This window comes from Bos taurus, chromosome 15 (assembly GCF_002263795.3).
Source record: "Bos taurus isolate L1 Dominette 01449 registration number 42190680 breed Hereford chromosome 15, ARS-UCD2.0, whole genome shotgun sequence".
Taxonomy (NCBI): domain Eukaryota; kingdom Metazoa; phylum Chordata; class Mammalia; order Artiodactyla; family Bovidae; genus Bos; species Bos taurus.
In genome coordinates, this window is record NC_037342.1 from 31,761,356 (window position 1) to 31,783,325 (window position 21,970).

Below are 21,970 nucleotides of genomic sequence, written 5' to 3' on the forward strand. Positions count from 1 at the left end.
CTCCCTGAAGCCTGTATGTGATGGAGGGGAGTATAAGAGGGGGAAGAGCACAGCGTTTACTGACCTCTACTGTGGACTTGGCATATTAGAACAGCGGTCCTAGTTAAACGTTGTCCTTATTTAATAAAAGAAGAGGGTTCAGGATTGGGAACATGTGTACACCCGTGGCGGATTCATGTTGATGTATGGCAAAACCAATACAGTATTGTAAAGTAATTAGTCCCTAATTAAAATAAATAAATTTAAATTAAAAAAAAAGAAATAGTGATTTACAGGTGGTTTTCTCAGTAAAAAAATAAAAATAAAAGAAGAAACTGAAGCTCAGAGACGGTACCTCCGTGTCTCTGTGGCCTCAAAGCATTTGTTCCTTCCAGGACTCTCTTTCCAGAGTCTTTGAGTTCAGAGACTTAGATTCAGGAGACACAGTTTCGAATCTCTCTCCAGTACTTACCAGCGGAGTGAAGTCACTAAACTTCAGTTTCCTCACCTGTAAGACAACTGTGATTTGACTTTCCTTACCGTCCAGGTTGTTGGAAAAGTCACACTAAAATGCCTAGAACAGTGCCTGGCATGTTGCAGGTGCTCAGAAGAGGCCTGTCCTCCCAGAATCTTCTGTGTGAAAAATCAAGTGCACTAGGGGCGCATGACCGAGGCTCACGGAGTCTCGGATGGATCACCCCCAGTGACACTGGCGGCGTGCTGATCACATGGCATTCGCTGAGCCCACTGTGCTGGACAAATAAGAGTCACGTGCAGCATATACACATGCATGCACACACAGGCACACACGTGCATTGCACACACCCACGCATGCACACACATGCACATATACATGTGCATACACCCGTGAACGCACACGCACCGTGCATGCTGATGAGCGTACACAAACTCTGTCTCTACTCTCTGTCCCTTTCTCAAGCCCCTCTTCTCCTTGCCCACCCTCAGCTCTGGAGTGCCCGGAGAACAGCCATTTCGAGGAGTGCATGACGTGTACGGAGACCTGTGAGACCCTGGCCCTGGGCCCCATCTGTGTGGACACCTGCTCCGAGGGGTGTCAGTGTGACGAGGGCTATGCCCTGCAAGGCAGCCAGTGCGTCACCCGGAGCGAGTGTGGCTGCAACTTCGAAGGGCACCAGCTTGCCACCAATGAGACCTTCTGGGTGGACCTGGACTGCCAGATCTTCTGCTACTGCAATGGCACGGACAACAGCGTCCACTGTGAGACCATCCCCTGCAAGGACGACGAGTACTGCATGGAGGAAGGCGGCCTCTACTACTGCCAGGCCCGCACTGACGCCTCCTGCGTCGTCTCGGGCTACGGCCACTACCTGACCTTTGACGGCTACCCCTTTGACTTCCAAACCAGCTGCCCGCTCATCCTGTGCACCACAGGAAGCAGGCCGAACTCAGACACGTTCCCCAAGTTCGTCGTCACAGCCAAGAACGAGGATCGAGATCCGTCGCTGGCGCTGTGGGTCAAGCAGGTGGAGGTGACCGTGTGGGGCTACAGCATCGTGATTCACAGGGCCTACAAGCACACGGTGCTGGTGAGTGGGTGCAGGGCCCCAGCAGGGGAGCCGTGGGGATGTGAGGACAGGGCTCCCGGGCCAGCAAGCCAGGCTGCAGCTGAACCAGGCAGGCCCAGGATCTAAGGAAGAGCAGAGGATGTCAGGGCAGAGAAGGGCCCTGCAGATTTCCTGTCACTTTATCTTACAGATAAGGAATGGAGCCCTCAGACAGGAAAATACCCAGGTCCCCAGAACCAAATTAGGGACAGAGCCAGCTCTAGGAACTCAGCCTTTCATGTCACAGGAGAGCGTGCTGGGGACGGCACAGACCTAGATGGAGTCCTGGTCGACCACTGTCATATGGCCTCAGGCAGTGGCTGTCTATGTAGGAGAAGGCACGCCTAGTACAGGCTGCTGCTGCTGCTGCTGCTGCTGCTGCTAAGTCGCTTCAGTCGTGTCCGACTCTGTGCGACCCCATGGACTGCAGCCCACCAGGCTCCTCTGCCCATGGGATTCTCCAGGCAAGAGCACTGGAGTGGGGTGCCATTGCCTTCTCCGTAGTACAGGCTAGGCATCTGCAAGTGTACTGTTGTTTAATCTATCTCTTTGCCTTGTATTTTATTTGTTTTTGGCTGCACTGGGTCTTCATTGCTGTGCGCAGGCTTTCTCTAGTTGTGGCAAGTGGGGGCTACTCCCCAGTTGCGTTGCACAGCTTGCTCATTGCGCTGGCTTCTCTTCTTCCGGAGCACCCTAGGGTGCTAGGGTGCACGGGCTCAGTACTTGTGGTTCACGAGCTTAGTTGCCCCACAGCAGGTGGTATCTTTCCAGACCAGGGATCAAACCAGTGTTTCCTGCATTGACAGGTGAATTCATAACCACTGGACCATCAGAGAAGCCCCTCCTTCTCTTCTTTGAGATAAAAACATTTGCCTGCTTGGGCCTCCTTCTGCCTCTTCCAGTCTCCCTTTGGTTCCCGGGGAACCCGGGGGTTCAAGAGTCTTGCCCACATTTGGAGCACTTAGGGGCTCCCTTATAATCTTACTTTTCCCCACATTTTCTGTCCATTGAAGACAGGAGCAGGTAGGGGTTGAGGAGGTTTGTGCATTCCAAAGTCCAGCCTGTGGACATCGGCCCCAGCAAGAGCCCGGCCACCCCTTCTTCAAGGGCCCACCCTAAGTAGAACTTGAGACACTAACAAGCCATTACATTAGCATTTTGGAGGGGCTGACTTAGGATGTCAGCCTTCTAACACTATCTTCCCAGGTCTGTGGTGTAATATATCTCTAAGGAGATGCTTCTTCCTCTTGTATATGTTCTCTTTCAAATCCTGACTTAAAGAGTTCCTTGGGCAGCTCTGCTGATATCTTTCTTTTCTTAGTATTTCCTTTAACCCTCTTCTCTGACAAACAGAGATTTATGAGCTTTTTTTTTATTGCCATAAAAGTCACATAACGTAAAACATACTATTCTAAGCATACTTAACTGTACAATTTGAGACTTCCCTGTAGTTCATACGGTAAAGAATCTGCCTGCAATGGAGGAGACTCAGGTTCGATCGCTGGGTCGGGAAGATCCTCTGGAGTAGGAAATGGGAACCTACTCCAAGATTCTTGCCGGGAGAATCCCATGGACAGAGGAGCCTGGTGGGCTACAGTCCATGGGGTTGTGAAGGATCAGACACACCTGGGTGACTAACGATACAAACTGTACAGTTCAGTGGCACCAAGCGCATTCATGTTGTTGAGCAACTCTCATCACTTTCCACTCCCAAATTTTTCACCTTCCTAAACCAAAACTCTGCCCCTTGAAACACTAACTCGCCATCTCCCCTCCCCACCCCAGCCTCTGGCATCTACTAGTGTGCTTTCTGACTCTATGAATTTCACTGTTCTAGGTTCCTCGTGTAAGTGGAATCAAGTACTATTTGTCTTTGCGCTTAGCCGCTCAGTCGTGTCTGACTCTTTGCGATCCCATGGACTGTTGCTTGCCAGGCTCCTCTGTCCATGGGATTTCCCAGGCAAGAATACTGGAATGGGTCGCCATTTCTGCCTCCAGGGGATCTTCCTGACCCAGGGATTGAACCTGTGTCTCCTGCAGCTCCTGAACTGTAGGTGGATTCTTTACCACTGAGCCACCTAGGAAGCTCAAAATACTGGAGAGGGTTGCCATTCTCTTCTCCAGGGGATTTTCCCAACCCAGGGATCAAACTCAAGTCTTCTGCATTGGCAGACAGATTCTTTAGCACTGAGCCACCAGGGAAGCACATATTTGTCTGTACCCTCTGTATATTGGAATGCATTCTTAAGGTTAACTTAATATATGTCCTAAAAACAGATTGTACCTTTTTTTTTTTCCCCTGTGCTTTACAACAGGCTCTCACCAGCCATCTGCTCCTTAAACTGTCTTCTCTTTCACGTTTACTGGAAAATGTGCCTTTTTAGCACCTAAGATGAAAGTCTCACTATGGACATTCCTCTTCTCTTTCTCGGATATTTTACCCAAACCCCCTACTGTTTCCCTATGTGTTTCCTTCTAACAGTTGGTCCCTCAGTCATTGAAGGCATTAATCATAGTGCATTTTTCCATGATGTTTGTATCTGGCTCACTCAATACTCATTGTGGGCCTCTTGAGGGTGAGAACCACACCTAATCCATCTTTATGTTAAATGAATATACTGCATGCCATGACACTCAAAACGTTTGTCAAATAAAGGAAACAGATGACATAATAAGCCCTTTCTTCCAAGGTTCCTACGACTTTCATTTTGCCGCTGGTCACTTCTTCAGCAATTGGGAAGATTGAATTGCCACCCGGACAAGTTAGGAATATATCAGGTGCCTTGCTTTTCGCCACATAAGTTTTCCAACAGATGTCCGGATAGTCAAAGTCACTCATTAAAATAACTTCTCTCCTTCACTTCCATCAATTGTGTTAAAACAAAGACATCAATCATTTTGTCCATGTGGCTGCCTCCTATTTGTACTTTGCTCCTCCTCTGATATTTTTCTACCCTTAGATTTATAAATTTTGATGTCATTCCTTCTCCCTGTGACATTTAATGCTCTCCCACCTTTCTACTTTTCAGGTTGTTCTCTTCTTTTAAAATGCAATCTGCTCGTAAGCCCTGTCTCATCCAGTGTACTATGAAATTGTATTTTCTGCCTTGCATTACACACTCTCAAGGTTTAGTTAAGTAGACATCTGAGGTTACCTGTGTTTTCTGACCCAGTTACCTTCACATATGTACACCAGATCCTCATGGACACTTGTTTTTTTTTCTGCTCTCCCTTCTCTCCTCCCGAGTCTGATTCCCCGCTCTCACTGGGTGTTTCCCTCTCTTTGGGTCAGCTCACCTTCCAGGCACATGTCTCTTGAGATGCACTCATGGCTAAAAAGTCAAGAGCCTTGAGAACCACACTGCTGGTCTCTTCTTCTCAGAAAGAGATGGAGAGGGGAGAGTATGTTAGTTCTTAGGGCTCCCATCACAAAGCATCATAGACCAGGTGGCCTAAAACAGCGGAAACTTACTCTCTTACAGCTCTGGAGGCCAGGAGTCTGAAATCAAGGTGTTGGTAGGGCCATGGTCCCTCTGGGGTCCTAGGAAAGCATCTATTCCAGGCTTTCTCCCAGCTTCTGGTGGTTGTAGGTGACCTTTGCCTTGGGGCCTCATACCTCCAGTCTCTGCCTCCATCTTTTCATGACCTTCTTCCCCCTGCGCCAAATCTCTCTCCTTTTAAGACCACTCGTCGTTGGAGTTAGGGTCCACCCTTTCACAGCGTGATCTGATCTTAACTTAATTAAGATCTGCAAAGACCCTATTTCCGAGCAAGACCACATTCACACATCCTGGGGGTTAAGACTTCAGTGTATCTTTTGGGGGGACACAACTCAGTCTACAACAGGGACTAATTAGAAAGTCATGGGCAGCAAGGAGGAATTGATTAACGGGGTGAGGGGACACTTTCCACGGCCTGCCTTTCTATGTCCCTGGATGTCCTAAGATGCCCAAGCTGGGAACAGAGTATATAGCTTTCCAATCTCTGACAGGAAGACCAAGTTCAGGATGCTTGAAGGTTCTTTCCTTTGGGGGTCTGGGGGATTTAGCATTTACTTTGAATTATTAACATGCACTACAGGATCTGCTTGTTCAATGATTTGCATTTGTTTTTCCCATGATGTTATTATTAGTCACCATCTCTCCCTGAGAAGAATAACGGCCATCATAATGACAGCGCACAGTCAAGCGCCGGGCAAAACACAGCAACAGAGCCGGGTCACTGCGGGTGCACACAAAACCAGAGGGGACCTGGAGGGGACTCCTTGGGACGCCAGGTCCCTCTTCGACTCTCCTTCCCTGCAGTACTGAGGATATGGGGAAATCCACTAAGCCGAGGAAAACTAGAAATAAACATGCTGTGTGTGTACCAGGCAGGGTGTGGGGTGAGCAGGAGAGGGGAGCCTCTCCCAGGCATTGCACAGCCCAAGCATCAGCCATCCACAGCCTGAGCTCCACAGAGATGGCCCCTGTCCTCCGTCTCCCCTAGGCTCAACACAGCCAGGTCCTGAGTGGTCCAGGCTAAGGGGAAGGCTTTTAGGAGCCTCACAGCCAGTGTCTTTATCACTGACTGCTCATCCTTTGGGCAGCAGAGAAGAGAGGACCTTTGAACATCACTGTGGCTCAGTTGTGTTTGACAGGCTTGTATTGATGTCTGTCCTGTGCCAAACCCTGAGGGTAGAAACACGAGTCAAACAGGGCTCCTGTGCTAAGGGAACTCAGGGTCTGGTAGGTGAGACAGATGTGTTCACAGGTAACTTTAACATGATGTGAAATCCCAGAAAAATGTGATGTGTGGGTGGAAGGTGGGTGTCATGAGAGAACAGGTTTCCTGAGCTACCTGGGGGTGGAGAAGGAAGGCTTTCTGGAAGAGATGACCCGGAGCTGAGCCCTGAAGGTGTCCATTGGCCAGGCCCAGAAGGAGGACCAGGAATCGTCCATGGAGACCCAGAGGGGCAGCAAGGTAGGGGGCTGTGAGGGGACCTCAGAACAGCTGAAGAGGCAGCAGCAGGTCTGGGCCAGCTATTTAAAGGAAAGCTCTCCACTGAAAAGCAAGTTTGTGGCCTTATTTCCGATACTCAGATTAGAAACAAATAGCCCCACACTGATCCCCTCATCCTCCTCTTCCTCCTCTGTGCCCGCGTCCTCCGTCCATCAGGCACCGCTTCCTTACTGACCCCTTCCTTCCTCGGCCTCCCACCTTCCCTCCATTCTCACTCGCAAGGGCAGACAGGGCAGGGATGTAGGGATGGAGGCGGGATTCCCGGGGCTTCAGAGATGGGAGAAGCCAAGCCGGCCTGTTTATGTTGAGACCTTGCTTTCCCAGGTTCTCGAAGCCTCTCAGTTGTAATCCAGGTACGAGACCTCCCCAAGGTGTCGCCTCCTGCTTGACATCCAGTAGCCAGGAGCAGAGAATGTGGAGAAACGCCAGCCGGCGCATGTGAGCCATTTGGTACACAGCCTTTCATTTATTCACGTGTGTTGTCAAGGCTGGTGGGAGGCCCTTCGGCCTCCGTGTCTCAGTGACCTTGAGCACCTGTATTATGGGTCTACATGGAACCTATGTCACTTGAGCTCTGGGCCTTCTTATTGAGAGAATTGTGCCTGCCAGATGTGATCTCCCTCCTCCACTTCCCTCCTCCACCCTGTCACCAAAATGACCCATCACCACGTCATCTTCACCTCCTCTCCTTGTTCCAGAGAATGAGGCATCTCTTCCCACTCCATGGCCACTACCCACCTGCACCATCTCTATCTTGCCTTCTCAGGCTCTTGCCCATTTGTCATCTCCTCCCTGTCCTGTGTCTTAGGTCCTTCTCTTCAACCCATAAACGTATTTATTCTAAGACAAACCTTGACCCCAGTTCAACCCAATCCCTCTTCTATCTAATCCCTCTGCTCCCTTTCCTTACCAAACTCCTGGAGTCATCTCTGCTTCCATATCCCCTGTCTGCTGTTTAACTTCTCCAGTCTAACCTCTGGTTTCATCATGCTACTGAAGTTCTTTTACTAAGATCACTGGTGACTTTTTTGCAAAATGAGTCCCTTTCAAGTTTGATCTCATGGGACATTACATACGTGGCCCCCCATGGTCCAGGAACCTCCCATCTCTCCATCTTCATCTCCCATCATTCCCAAGGTCACATTTTGTGCTCCAGCATCATTATTTTGCTGTAATTTCTCATATTTATGAGGTTGTTTCTCTCCTCTTGGCTTTGACGTGGGCTATGCTCTCTTCTTGGGATTCCCTTTTCTTCACTTTCATTCCTTCTTTTTTGTTGTTTTGTTCTGCTTTTAATTTTTATTGAAATGTAGTTGACTTATAATGTTGTGTTTCTGCTGCTAAGTCACTTCAGTCGTGTCTGACTCTGTGAGACCCCATAGACAGCAGCCCACCAGGCTCCCCCGTCCCTGGGATTCTCCAGGCAAGAACATTGGAGTGGGTTGCTATTTCCTTCTCCAATGCGTGAAAGTGAAAAGTGAACGTGAGGTTGCTCAGTCATATCCGACTCTTAGCAACTCCGTGGACGGCAGCCTACCAGGCTCCTCTGTCCATGGGATTTTCCAGGCAAGAGTACTGGAGTGGGGTGCCATTGCCTTCTCCGATAGTTTTAGGTATATAGTGAAGTGATTCAGTTATACATACATGTGTATATAGAGATATACACACACATATATATTTCTTACATTCTCTTCCATTATAGAATATTGAGTATGGTTATTCTGTATATTATAGAATATTGAGTATAATTCTCTGTGATACAAGTAGATTCTTGTTGGTTAGCTATTTTATCTATAGCAGTATTTTTTAAAAATTTTTTTGGGGTATGGTTGATTTACAATGGTGTTAGCTTCAGGTGCACAGCAAAGTGGCTCAGTTATACATGTACATATATCCACTCTTTTGTAAATTCTTTTCCCATATAGGCCATTACAGAGTATTGAGTAGAGTTCCCTGTGCTAAACAGTAGATCCTAACTAGTTATCTAGTATGTGTATATTTTAATCCCAAACTCTTCACTTGTCTTGACTGGCCAGCACTACTCACCATTCAGAGCTGGGTGTGGGCACCATCTTCTGTAGGTATCCTTGATTCTGTTCCCAGGCTGAGTCTGGTTCCTGTGCATCTGTTTATCTCTACTGTTAACTTTTATCAGACAATCAGACCTGCTTATGTACTTGTCTTGACCACATGCCTGTGAGCTCCTAGGGAAAGAGCCTTGTGCTTTATCCTAGCATTTAGCACGGTGGCTGGTGCACAGTAGTGCCAGACTGATGCCTACTGGATGAGTGAGTGAGTCCTGCCTGGACAAATATTCACAGACAAGGAGATAGCTGAGTTGAAATTTGAAGGGTGAATATTGCCCCAGAAAATGGGGGATGGGCGAGGAGCATCAGTGCTGTCTCAGGTTTGATCGCCTAGAGGCAGAGTCTGAGAAAGTGGTGCCTGGAAATGCGGGAAACACCAGGAGCAGGGAGCTCAGAGAGGATGTGGTCTAAGCTGGACACTAGTTACAGTCACCGGAAACTCTGGTGCGTGACCCACACACAGAATCGGTCCCCTGTGTTGGTCAGTCATTGACCAATGGCTGCCCTTAGGGTGAGGTCAGGGCTGGAATAGGAGGTCATAACCTCCTGGGCCAGCTGGCTTCCCTGTGGCCAAGACCAACTGTGAGTTATCACTAGCCCACATTCACAACTGCTGAGGATGGGTCCCCTGGAGGGACCCAGAAAGCACCACCACACTCACAGCAAAGGGAGTAGCATGTGGAGTGGTGCAACTCAGTCCGTTTGGGGAGCAGTGAAGTGCTGGGTGTGGCTGGGGTGCAGGAAATGAGTGGGTTGGGCCTGAGAGGCAGGGCCAGCTCCTGGAGAGCCCTGTCGGATGTGCTAAGCGTATCCCCCATTTCATTCACACTGCAGAGAGGGTTTTAAGTATTAATTGCATTAAAAAATATTGGAGAGGCAGTGAAGAGTGAATGAAGGAGAGGGGAGGACCAGGGCAGGGAGAGGAGTAGCGGGTGTGTTTAAGAGTCGAGGTGGAAGGTTGGAAGGTGATGAGAGTCTGAATTAAGGTGGTTGGGCTGGGGGTGGGAGTGTCAGATGAGAAAGAGATTAAGGAGGTCAGAAGGGGAGGTATTTCCGGTCAGAGAGCAACCTCAGACCACCCCAAAGGGCAGCCACCTTCCTCTCCACCAGGAAGATCAGCTGTCTCTTAGCCCTCACAACAGTCTTTGTTTTCCAGCATGCACTCACCCAGCCACAAGCTGCAGGATTTGACTGATCTGAATCAAAGCGGTGCAAGGGCCATACCGTTCTGGAGTTTGAAGCTCAGAGATTTCCTTGTTTTCTCAACTTAAAATATACAGGAGGAAACATGTGTCAAGTACCCTCTCCACGTGAGGCATTGTGGTGGGCGCCCAGCGGGGAATGAGGGGGAGGTGGATGCATAGATCAATAAAGTGTGGTCCCTCCTCTCAAGTCGCTCCTAATCCTGTAGATGAGACAGAGGTGTAGACAGCCAGCTGTAATATGAAGCTGATGTCATATGCGCTTCAGTAACAGGTACGCGTGCCTGATCTTGGCCAAAGGTGCAGAAGAACAGGAGAGAAGTATAAATAACTTGTTCTGGTTGCCCAGACGAGGGAGTGATTCATTCTGACCACAGGCTCCAAAAATCTTGCCTTATAGAAGAGCTGGCATTTGAGCAGGGTCTGGGGGATGAGAAGGATGTTGATGGGTAAAGAATAGCATCCTTGGCAGAGGGACCAGCGAAGTCAAGTCATTCTTCAGGAAAAAGAAGATCCTGAAGGATTTAATAAATTGAGGCTTGTCTAAGATAAATCCATGGAAGAGCTGGAAATAGCAACATAAGAGTTCTAGGTTTGGATATTTTAGTCTAAACTTTAATTGAATTCTTATTACCCTCTCATTACCTTGGAGAAAACAATTTGAACTCCTGGGGGAAATAACGCTATAAACAGAAGGCACTGAAATAAATAGGTGTATTAATGTACAAAGGATAGTCATTTAAGTCTGTTCAAATCCTAATAATAGTTGAGTGACAGAAACGACACTAAATACAAAGATTGGATTCAACCTGCTTCCACCCCCCTCTGGGGCTGCCTCTCAGAGACTAATCATTAAAAGAGTGGTGGCGGGCGGGGTAGGGGAATGTCTGGGTCACCTGGATTTGTCTATGTCAACCTGCTTCCTCTTGCAGGTCAACAATGAACGGCTCTATCTGCCCCTGAAGTTGGGACAAGGGAAGATAAACATCTTTTCTTTTGGTTTCCACGTGGTGGTGGAAACTGACTTTGGGCTAAAGGTGGTCTACGACTGGAAGACCTTCCTGTCCGTCACGGTCCCTCGGAGCATGCAGAACAGCACCTACGGCCTGTGTGGCCGCTACAACGGCAACCCCGACGACGACCTGGAGATGCCCATAGGTCTGCTGGCCTCCAGCGTCAATGAGTTTGGACAGAGCTGGGTGAAGAGGGACACCTTCTGCCAGATTGGCTGTGGTGACCGCTGCCCATCCTGTGCCAAGGTGGAAGGTTTCTCCAAAGTGCAGCAGCTCTGCAGCCTCATCCCCAACCAGAATGCGGGCTTCACCAAGTGCCACAGCAAGGTCAACCCCACTTTCTTCTATAAGAACTGCCTCTTCGACTCTTGCATCGATGGGGGCGCTGTGCAGACCGCCTGCAGCTGGCTGCAGAACTATGCCAGCACCTGCCAGACCCAGGGGATCGCGGTGACTGGCTGGAGGAACTACACGTCCTGCTGTGAGTCCTTCCTGTGGGCTCTCCTTGCATTTTGATTGTTGTGGGCGGGCTAGTCACCCAGTAGGAGTCAGAGCAAATCCAGTGGGGCCATTTCAGGACATGCACTCCGGTTTTGGTGGGGGTTTTTGGCCGTGCCACGTGGCCTGCAGGATCTTAGTTCCCTGACCCAGCAATTGAACCTAGGCCCCTAGCAGTGGAAGCATGGAGTCTTAACTGCTGGACCACCAGTGATGTCTCAGGATATGCACTTTTTGGGGGTAAGGAGATCTACCCTTTGGAATTGAGTTTGCTATCTGAAGCAAGAGCTCAAACCTCCAAGAACCTCTGTGTTCTTATCTATAAAATGGGATTAATACCACTTACTTCCTTTATATTCCTCTGAAGATGAATCAAAATGTACATAAAGCAGAGAGCAGCCCACATGGCATTTGGGCTCAGCAAGGACACAGTAGGATTCTAACAAAAGACAAATGGGGGGAGAATGAGATAGTAGGTTGCTTAGTTCATAGTTCTAGAACCTCACTGACTCATCACTGTACTGATAATTTATATGCTTTCACCTAATATATTTTTCTATTTGACTCATATATGTCATTTATTGGTAAAGAACCTGCTTTACCAATGCAGGACATGTAAGAAACCCAGGTTCAATCCCTGGATCAGGAAGTGGACAGAGGAGCCTGGCGGGCTACATTTCATAGGTCACAAAGAGTCAGACGCAACTGAAGCGATTTAGCACGCACACATGTCGTGTATCAGTTTTTGCATTGATGAAATATAGCAGAATGTTGAAAGCATTGGACAGAATGTTGAAAACATTGGAAAAAGAATTAGATACACCTGAGATTAACATTAATATTGCACATCGATTATATGTCAATGAAAAAAGAAAGAAAAAAGCAGAACTAGAGCGCCTGGATTCTTGCCTTGCTCTGTCCGTAAGGATGGTTGTGACCTTGACGCATTTCACTTGTCCTCCCTGATCATTTGTCCCCCCCACTCCCCGATAATGCTGCTTCCTACACTCTTTATGCTACAGAAACGTCAGGAGGATCAAATTAGATAATTGAAAGCCTAGTGCACTCCATGCATGTTAAGTGGTGGTGTTACATTCCTGGCTCGCTTTGAGCCAAGTCCAGTGCTAAACACTTTATCAACATTATCTCCTCAATCACCCAATTAGTCAGGGAGAAACTGAGACTCACAGGAGTTAAGTAACTTGCCTAAGGTTCTACAATCTCAGTGGCAAAGTCAGGGTTTGACCTTCCAGCCTCAAAGCTCCAGCTCTCAGCCCATACACTACATAGTGGAATAATTTGTCTGCATTTAGCACATCACAATAGGAAAAAATGGGGAAGAGAAACTGCTATTGGTCTTTGGCCAAACTGCCTGGGTCTGTTTTCCCATCTCAATCTCATTAGCGACAGCAAATTTCTTTTAGGCCTAACTGTATGAGAAAGGCTACAAATGAATGCTGAATGCAAAGAGCTCCAAATAAGTGATACAGCAGGGGTCCTGGAGAATAAAATCCCTTTTCATCCTGGTAAAGGGAGATTTGGATGAAAAACCAAAAACAGTATTGTCGTTTAATGCTCACACAGTTCGTTTACATTCCACATAATTGGATTCATGTAGATTAGGAGGGGAGGGTGGGAGGAAGGGGGGAGGGGGAGGGAGAAGATGCCATGTCAGCCAGGCTCAGTCCCTGAGTGAGGGGTTACAGGGAGCAATGCCAGTAGGGGCCTCTGGTGACTTTAATGAAATAAGTAGGCCTATGAAAAAGTCAGACTGCGGGTAAACCTCCAGAACTACTCTGGATTCACTGAGGGGAGCTCACTGGGGCGAGAGTGCTTCGTTGTTAGCATGCTCAGTTGCTCAGTCGTATTGGACTCTTTGTGACCCCACAGACCATAGCCCTCCAGACTCCTCTGTTCATGGGGTTTCCCAGGCAAGAATACTAGAGTAGTTGCCATTTCCTCCTCCAAGGTATCTTCCTGACCAGGGATCGAACCCAAGTCACTTGTGTCTCTTGCATCGGCAGGCGGATTCTTTACCACTGGGAAACCCACAAGAGAGCTTACCTTCCCCTAAATCAGAAGACCAGCCTCTGAAGCCGGGGGCCTAGACGTGGTGCAGGATGGGGAGAGAGTTTTAGGAAGGAGACCCTGCCTGCTGCCTCTTGCGACCTGCTGCAGAGCCGGCCCTCTTTTCCCGTAGCCATGCCGCGGTGGTCGCCATTTTGTCTGGTGTCGCTGGGATGTGGGGCAGAGAATAGTGTCTGCCCACATCCATTACCTCTAGCTGCAATAAGCAGTGAAGAATTGTTTTTAAAGAAGGCTAATACCAGGAGCTCTCACCTGAAATTACGGGTATCAAATGTTGTCACTCATGGGAAAGAAAAAGAAGCAAGTTAGCACACACTCATGGCCTTACCTTTGAGGATAAAGGTCCCCTTCTAGGGAGTTTGGACCCATAGGGCTGAAACTGGTGCAGGATGGGGAAATGGTTTGGAAAAGGGAGACCATTCCTAAAGGCTATGAAGACTATTTTTCTTGTCCTCCTGTCCCCTCAACCAGCATTCTTTCCTCTCCCCTGCTCAGAGTGCTGTCCAGACATTGGTGGCGTCCTCTATACATAGTCACAGGGAGCTCCATACAAGTCAGAGCAGAGTCTGTCCTGCCCACCCTTGACCATGACCTGACCACCCTTGACCCATCCCTGCCTGGACCGCTGCCTGCCAGCAAGGCCTAGGCCAGCTCACCGCAGTGGGGATAGTCCTTCCCTCACCTTGGCATTTCAGGACAGGGGCCAAGATCTAAAAGAAAGCTCCTGAAGAGGTGGTGGTGGTGACTGGCAAAAAAGAAAAGCTAAAATAAGAGAAAAAAAAAAATTACACTTTAGAGACGGTGTGTGGGTGGAGATGGAGGGTGTGCGGACACAGTTGGAGGCAGCTTAGTTTTCCATTTTGAATTTCAGAAGCAGAGAAAAGCCGCGGGAGCCTGAGTCCTAACTCAGCCATTCAATCTGAAAGATCAGTGAACACAGGCTGGCTTGAATATGATTGTTTGTAACCAAGTTTGGGGCTTGCCTGGTGGCTCAGTGGTAAAGAAGTCTCCTGCCAATGCAGGAGATGTGTGTTTGATCCCTGGGTTGGAAGATCCCCTGGAGAAGGAAATGACAACTCACGCTAGTATTCTTACCTGGGAAATTCTATGGACAGAGGAGCATGGTGGGCTACAGTCCATGGTGTCACAAAAGAGTTGGACACAACTTAGCAACTAAACAACAACCAAATCTGACATGGTGTTAACCTCTGAGACATGAGGGCAGGAATAGCATCCCCCTGTCTCCCTCCCTGGGGTTTCCCAGGTGGCACTAGTGGTAAAGAAAGCGCCTGCCAGTGAAGGAGACATGAGACATGGGTTTGATCCCTGGGTCAGGAAGATCCCCTGCAGGAGGACAGGGCAACCCACTCCAGTATTCTTGCCTGGAGAATTCCCATGGACATAAGACCTGATGGGCTGTAGTCTATAGTGTTGCAAAGAGTTGGACATGACTGAGTGATTTAGCACACATGCATGTCCCACTCCTCTCTTCCACTAAGAATTCATCCATTTCAACCCTCACATGTTGAGAAATGAGAATGCTGTTTTCAGGAGAAAAAGGGTTAAGCCAGAATTGCCCATTAAATATATGCTTGATTGGTAACAAGGTAGGATGCTGTTGGTTATCAATAATATTGGCTGTTCCTATCAATGGGATAATTTATTACTGAATTACTCTTTTTGCAAAAGCATTGGAAAACTCCTTCACCCAAGTTGAACAAATAGGCTTAGAGCAGGGAGGGGAGGCCAGTTGTCTTTATTGCGAACCCCTTCTTAAAATTCTTTCAGCTGCATCTGTCATTCTTTCAATTCTTTAATGGAGAACTTAAATTAGAGCACTTGATGGTGAGAATACAGTAAGAGAAGAAAATAATAAATTCATTGCAGGTACTTAGCTTTGACCATGTGCCAGGCACTCTTCTCAGTGCTGAGTCCTCAGTCATTGACTCCTATAACTTTACAGCAACCCTGTAAAGTACGCCCTGTTTTAAAAAATTTATTTATTTTTAATTGGAAGATAATTGCTATACAATATTGTGTTGGTTTCTGCCATATTAATAGTCCCACTTTCTAGAGGAGGAAACCAAAGCTCAGAGTAATTCAGAGACTTTCCCAAGGAAATTGGCTTGGGTAAATTGGAAGGTGGCTCCAGAGACAGTGCTCTCTGGCTGTGGTATGCTGCTCCTCTTATCTGGTCAGGCCAGGAAGCCCTGGGGGGTTGGGAGCGCCTGGGTACCACAGAGGATGCAGAGCTCTGTAGAACCAGGTCTGGGGAGGCACCTTCCAACCTCAGCGGGCCATCGTGAGAATTAAATGTGATGACGGCTCATACACAAGGCTGTCTGGTGCCTGATCAGCCAACGTTGAGTATCATTTTCTCTTTTTTCAGAGGCAGATTTTGCTACTTCAAAGCTCTTGGTCAAAAGTCTGATAATTAGGCGTTTTCCTATATCTTTCTCTGCAAACTCAATAATTCTAATTGAGGGACTCCCCTGGTGGTCCAGTGGTTAAGAATCCACTTTGCAATGGCATGGGACACAGGTTTGATCCCTGTCAGGGAAACTAAGAGCCCACATCCCAAGGGCCAACTGGGCCACGTGCTGCAGCTACTGAGCCCACACTCTCTAGAAGCCTTGCACCATAACTAGCGAAGCCGCACGGAAGAGCCTGAGCTATAACAAAGACCCAGCCCGATCAAAAAAAATAAAAATTGTAGTTAAATAACTTTAAAAATTCCTATTGTTACTACTACAACTGTTCCTACTGTTAGTAACAGAAACTTTCATTGAAACACCTGGCACTGTACAAAATTGCACTTCATTTTATGTTAACAATGATTAATATTTGATGAGGGAGATGTTATTATCTCCGTTTTACAGATGAGGAAGCAGAGGAGCCAAGGTTTAGAGAGAGTAAATAACCTGCCCAAGGTGACACTGCTAGTTAGTCACAGAGGCCAAGACTCGAGCCAGGTCAGCCTGACTCCAGAGCCTTTACCAGTTCCATTTCCTTGCTGCATTGCTCTTCCCACGCATCCTGCCCACCGAGGGCACAAAGGCGTATCAGTCCACTGGCCACAGCAAGAGACACATTTGTGACCACAATAGAAATCCAGGTGTAGAACCATCATCACTTTCAGCTCTCCGTACTGCATTTGGGTGGAGAAAATCAGAATTAGGAATTTGGAAGATTGTTTTCAAGAATCAAGTGTTTATTAATCACTTGTCACATTCTCAGCACTATTTGCTGCTGCTACTGCTAAGTCACTTCAGTCGTGTCCGACTCTGTGCGACCCCAGAGACGGCAGCCCTCCAGGCTCCCCCGTCCCTGGGATTCTCCAGGCAAGAACACTGGAGTGGGTTGCCATTTCCTTCTCCAATGCATGAAAGTGAGAAGCGAAAGTGAAGTCGCTCAGTCGTGTCCGACTCTTCTCGACCCCATGGACTGCAGCCCACCAGGCTCCTCCATCCAGGAGATTTTCCAGGCAAGAGTACTGGAGTGGGGTGCCATTGCCTTCTCCGCAGCACTCTTTGGGGGACCACAAAAAATCAGAAGTATGAAATATGGAGTTTGTTGCCTTGTTGGGCAAATAGGACCAGTATACTTGAAACAACAGTAGACATTTCTAAATTGGTAGTTATGTCTTCCCAGATATTAAAATATATTGTAGAGTTTCAATGCATGCGTGCTCAGTTGCTTCAGTTGTGTCCGACTCTTTTCTACCCTGTGGACTGTACCTTGTCCATGGGATTTGCCAGATGACAAGTCGATACTGGCACATGCACAGAAAAACCAACCAGTGGACTGAGGAGAAAGTCCAGAAATAGGCCCAAACACCAAAGAGAAATTAGTATATAGTAAAGCTGGCGTTTCCAATCACTGGGGAAAGTGTATTAGTCAATAAAGGACAAACTATCGGGGGAAAAATAATTAAATCCTTCCTTCATTTCCTCACTCAAAAATAAAACCCAGACAGAGCCAAGATTAAACACGAACATTTAAATCATAAAACTACCAGAAGGGTTTCCCTGGTGGTTCAGTGGTAAAGCATCTACTTGCCAATGCAGGAGACATGGGTTTGATCCCTGATCTGGGAAGATCCCACATGCCATGGAGCAACTAAGCCTGTGCACAGTTATTGAGCCTGGGCTCTCGAGCCTGTGAGCCAAAGCTACAGAGCCCATGTGCTGCGACTACGGAAGCCCGTGCACCCTGGAGCCTGTGCTCTGCACTGAGAAGCCACTGCAATGAGAAGCACGTGCACTGCTACTAGTGAGTAGCCCCTGCTCTCCAAAACTAGAGAAAAGCCCATGCAGCAGCGAAGACCCAGCACAGCCAAAATAAATAAATTTAAAACGAAACAAACTACTAAAAGAGAACAAAGGCATATTTTTTGTAATCTAGGAGTAAAGAGGGCCTTTCTAAACAAAACACCTAAAACCACAAGGGAAAACATGATAAATTTGACTACTTTAAACTTTTATATTTCCATATGGGAAAAACATCATCAAGATCACAAACCAATGTACCAAAAAAAAAAGGAAGAAGCAGCAAAGTCAAAAAGCAATTGGTAAATATTTTAACACGTGACAAACAAAAATATATTTTCAGTTTACAAAGAGCTTTTACAATTTAATAAAAAATTCGACAAACAAAATGTGTAAAGGACGTGAAAAGGCAATTCACAGAAAAAGATATACAAATAGATTATAAACAAAGGAAAAAGATACAAATAGTCTCACAAAGGATGCAAATGAAATAAGGATATAGCATTAATTTCTTATTGTGGTAAAATGCACATAACAATTGCTATTGTAACCATTTTTAAGGGTGTAGTTCAGTGTCACTAAGTACATTCATATTGTTGTGCAACCACCATCCTCTACCTCCAGCATGCTTTTCATTTTGCTCAACTGAAACTCTGTACCCATTAAACACTAACTCTCCACTCCTCTCCCTTTCCAGAGTCCCCTGAAACCACTGTTCTACTTCCTGTCTTAACTACTTTAGACACCTCACATAAGTGGAATCATACGGTATTCATCTTTTTGTGGATGGTTTATTTCACTTAGTGTCTCAAGGTTCATCCAAGTTGCAGAATCTCCTTCCTTTTTCAGGCTAAGTGATATTCCATTGTATGTATAGACTACATCTTGCTTATCCATTCATCCATTGGTGGACACTTGTATTGCTCCCATGATTTAGCTGTAATGAAGAATGCTGCTATGACAACAGTGTCTAAATATCTCTTAGAGATATTTCTTTCACGTTTTTAAGTATACACCCAGGAATGGAATTGCTGGGCCCATAGGGTAATTCTATTTTCAATTCTTTGAGAACCCACCCTACTCTTTCCCACAGCAGCTGTACCATTTTACATTCTTACCAACAGGGCACAGGGTTCCAATTTTTCCACATCTTTACCAATATTTGTTATTGTCTGGGTGTTTTTTAATAGTAGCCATCTTAGTGGGTATGAGGTGATATCACATTATAGTTTTGATTTTCCTGATGATTAGTGGTGTTGATTTTCACATGCTTCTTGGCCATTCATATATCTTCTTTGCAGAAAGGTCTATTTAAATTCCTCTCTCATTTTTGTATCAGATTGTTTGTTTTTTTTGTTGTTGTTGAATTTTAGAAGTTCCTTCATATTCTGGATGGTGATCCCTTATAGGTATAGCATGTAGTTTTTTCCAAGGACCAGAAAGTTTGGGGATAAACAACCAATCAGTGAGGATGAGGGAAAAATAAATCTCATATAGCCCTGGTAGGAGGATAAAGAGACAAAGCCTCTTTAAAGGCCAATTCAGTTGCATCCATCAAAAGCTTAAATGCACATACCCTCTGACCCAGTTATTCCACTTCCAGGAATTTAGAGATTCATTAACTCATGAGGGCATGGATAAATGTACAAGGATGTAGCATCATTATAAACACATAAAATACACACAGCAGTGCAAAAACAATGATTCAAGCCTAAGTGATGTAGAGTAGAAATTCCCACATAAGAGTAGTTGTACTTTTTTGTATTGTTATTTTTGTTGTTTAGTTGATAAGTCATGTCAATTCTTTTCCGACCTGATGGACTGCGGCCCATGAGGCTCCTCTGTCCATGACATTTCCCAGGCAAGAACACTGGAGCGGGTTGCCGTTTCCTTCTCCATGGGATCTTCCCAACTCAGGGTTTAAACCCACATCTCCTGCATTGGCAGGCAGGTTCTTTACCGCTCTTTTTTGTATACATTGACTTAAATACTAGTTTCTGTAAAATATTTAAGCAAACCTGCCTTTAATGATTGACTACCACTTGCTGAACACTTAGGTGCTCGTTGTTGCTGCTGTTCCATCGCTAAGTCATGTCTGACTCTTTGCAACCCCACAGACTGCAGCACGCCAAGCACTTAGGTGCTTGGCACTGTTCTAAGTACACAGACTCACTCATTCCCTCCCAAAAAGCCATGAAGTGCTGCCCTGGGTAACTGCATAATACAGATAAGGAGCTGAAACCCAGAGAGATTAGGTAATGGCTCCAATCTCTTAGAGCTGATTCCAGAGCCCACACCCTTCAGCAGGACCCCAGTTGCCTTCCAGGAAAGCATCTACATACATTTAAAAGCCACAGAACATAGTTGACATGGATTGGTCTCCATACACAGGCACACACACCATGTAAGTTTGCCTTCTCAGAAATCAAGGGGTTCGAGGGCCTACTGTTAAAAACTATTGGCTTAGAAAAGGGTTCTGGAAGTTCTGAGCTAGTGAAAGAACAGGGAGTTTTGCAGATAAGTTGGGATTCTACCTGGGGCTTGAAGAATGAGGGATCTGGGGACTCCCCTTGGTGGTCCAGTGGTTAAGACTCCATATTGCCAATGCAGGGGACACAATCCAATACTGGGCCAGGGAACTAAGCTCTCACATGCCATGGACCATGGCCAAAAAAGTAAAACAAATAAAATATTAACACATTATGTGGAGTCTAGAAAAATTGTACAGATGAACCTATTGCCAGGGGAGGAATAGAGATGAATATGTAGAAAATGGACATGTGGACACTGCAGCAAAGGGGTGGGTGGGATGAATTGGGAAAATAGGGTTGACATATATACACCACACTGCCATGTGTAAAGGGCTGCCCTGCTGGCTCAGATGGTAAAGAATCTGCCTGCAATGCAAGAGACCTGGATTCGATCACTGGTTCTGGAAGATCCCCTGAAGAAGGGAGTAGCTACCCATTCCAGTATTCTTGGCCTGGAGAATTCCACGGACAGAGGAGCCTGGCAGGCTACAGTCCACGGGGTCAAAAAGAGTCTGACACGACTGAGTAACTAACACATACATACACCATGTGGAAGATAGACAGGTAGTGGGAACTTGCTATAAAGTACAGGGAGCTCAGCTCAGTTCTCTGTGATGACCTAGATGGGTGGGATGGTGGGGAAGGGGGTGGGAGGGAGGTCCAAGAGGGAAGGGATATACATACAGGTATAGCTGATTCACTTCATTGTCCAGCAGAAGCTAACACAAAATGGTAAAGCCATTATACTCCAGTAAGAAAATGATAAATGGGAGATAAATTTGGAGACACTGGGAGGATGAAGAAGTGGGTGGGGAAGGGAGATGAACATCAGATGGGGACCTAAAGGCAGGAATGAATGTGGGGCACACCTGGGAGACCATCCAGTGAATCACTGTAGTCAAGATGCGTGTTGGGTAGTGGGTTTAAGGCAACAGGTTGGAGAGAACCTCAGGGAAAGCAAGGCTGAGGAGAGGGGCAAGAGGTGTGAGGAGCCGGGTAACCTCCGTCTGCTCTGCTGTCCATTGTTTCTGCAGTGCTAAGTCCCATAAAGGCGTTGCATAAGCAGAGAGGGGAGGAAAGCGGGAGGTCGGGGGCAAAGCTTCCTCCGCACCAGGCCTCCATCTCCCCGAGCGGGTGAGGGAAGGCCGGGAGGAAGGCGTTGACAGCCCTGGGGATGGCCCATCCTGACCCGTGTCTCCCCTTGCAGCCGTCGCCTGCCCTCCCAACAGCCACTACGAGAGCTGCGTGAGCGTGTGCCAGCCCCGCTGCGCCGCCATCCGCCTCAAGAGCGACTGCAACCACTACTGCGTGGAGGGCTGCCAGTGCGACCCCGGCTACGTCCTCAACGGCAAGAGCTGCATTCTGCCCCACAGCTGCGGCTGCTACTCCGACGGCAAGTACTACGAGGTAGGGGCGCCGGCCCGCCCTTCTTCCTTGAGAGGCAGCGGAGTTCTCTCCCCGCTAGGCGGAAGATGGGTCATGGTGAACCCATCTTCCCTTCTGATGAGGATAAGATGGTGCTGTGGATTCACAGGGAGGCGGAGAGGGGGGACGAGGGGGGTGAGAGGTCACGGACAGGTCAGATGAGGCTCCGGATTTAGACATGCGCTTGGGTCTCACTCTACCTGCCTCCTCGCTAGCATTGTGTGTGCCTCTCTCCCTCCTCCGTGCCTTTCTCTAAGCCCTTCTGATTTCCTCTCCTGTAAATCTTAGTCTG

The 21,970-nt window shown here is 47.4% G+C and overlaps 1 protein-coding gene across 1 annotated transcript in view; it reads left to right on the plus strand.

Moving 5' to 3' along the window:
* TECTA (tectorin alpha) overlaps positions 1-21,970 on the plus strand; it is an 82,746-nt gene that overhangs the window by 35,464 nt on the left and 25,312 nt on the right. The window contains 3 exon segments of the mRNA XM_015474707.3: positions 946-1,547; positions 10,788-11,349; positions 21,461-21,660. Coding sequence (XP_015330193.2) covers positions 946-1,547; positions 10,788-11,349; positions 21,461-21,660 — 1,364 coding nt within the window.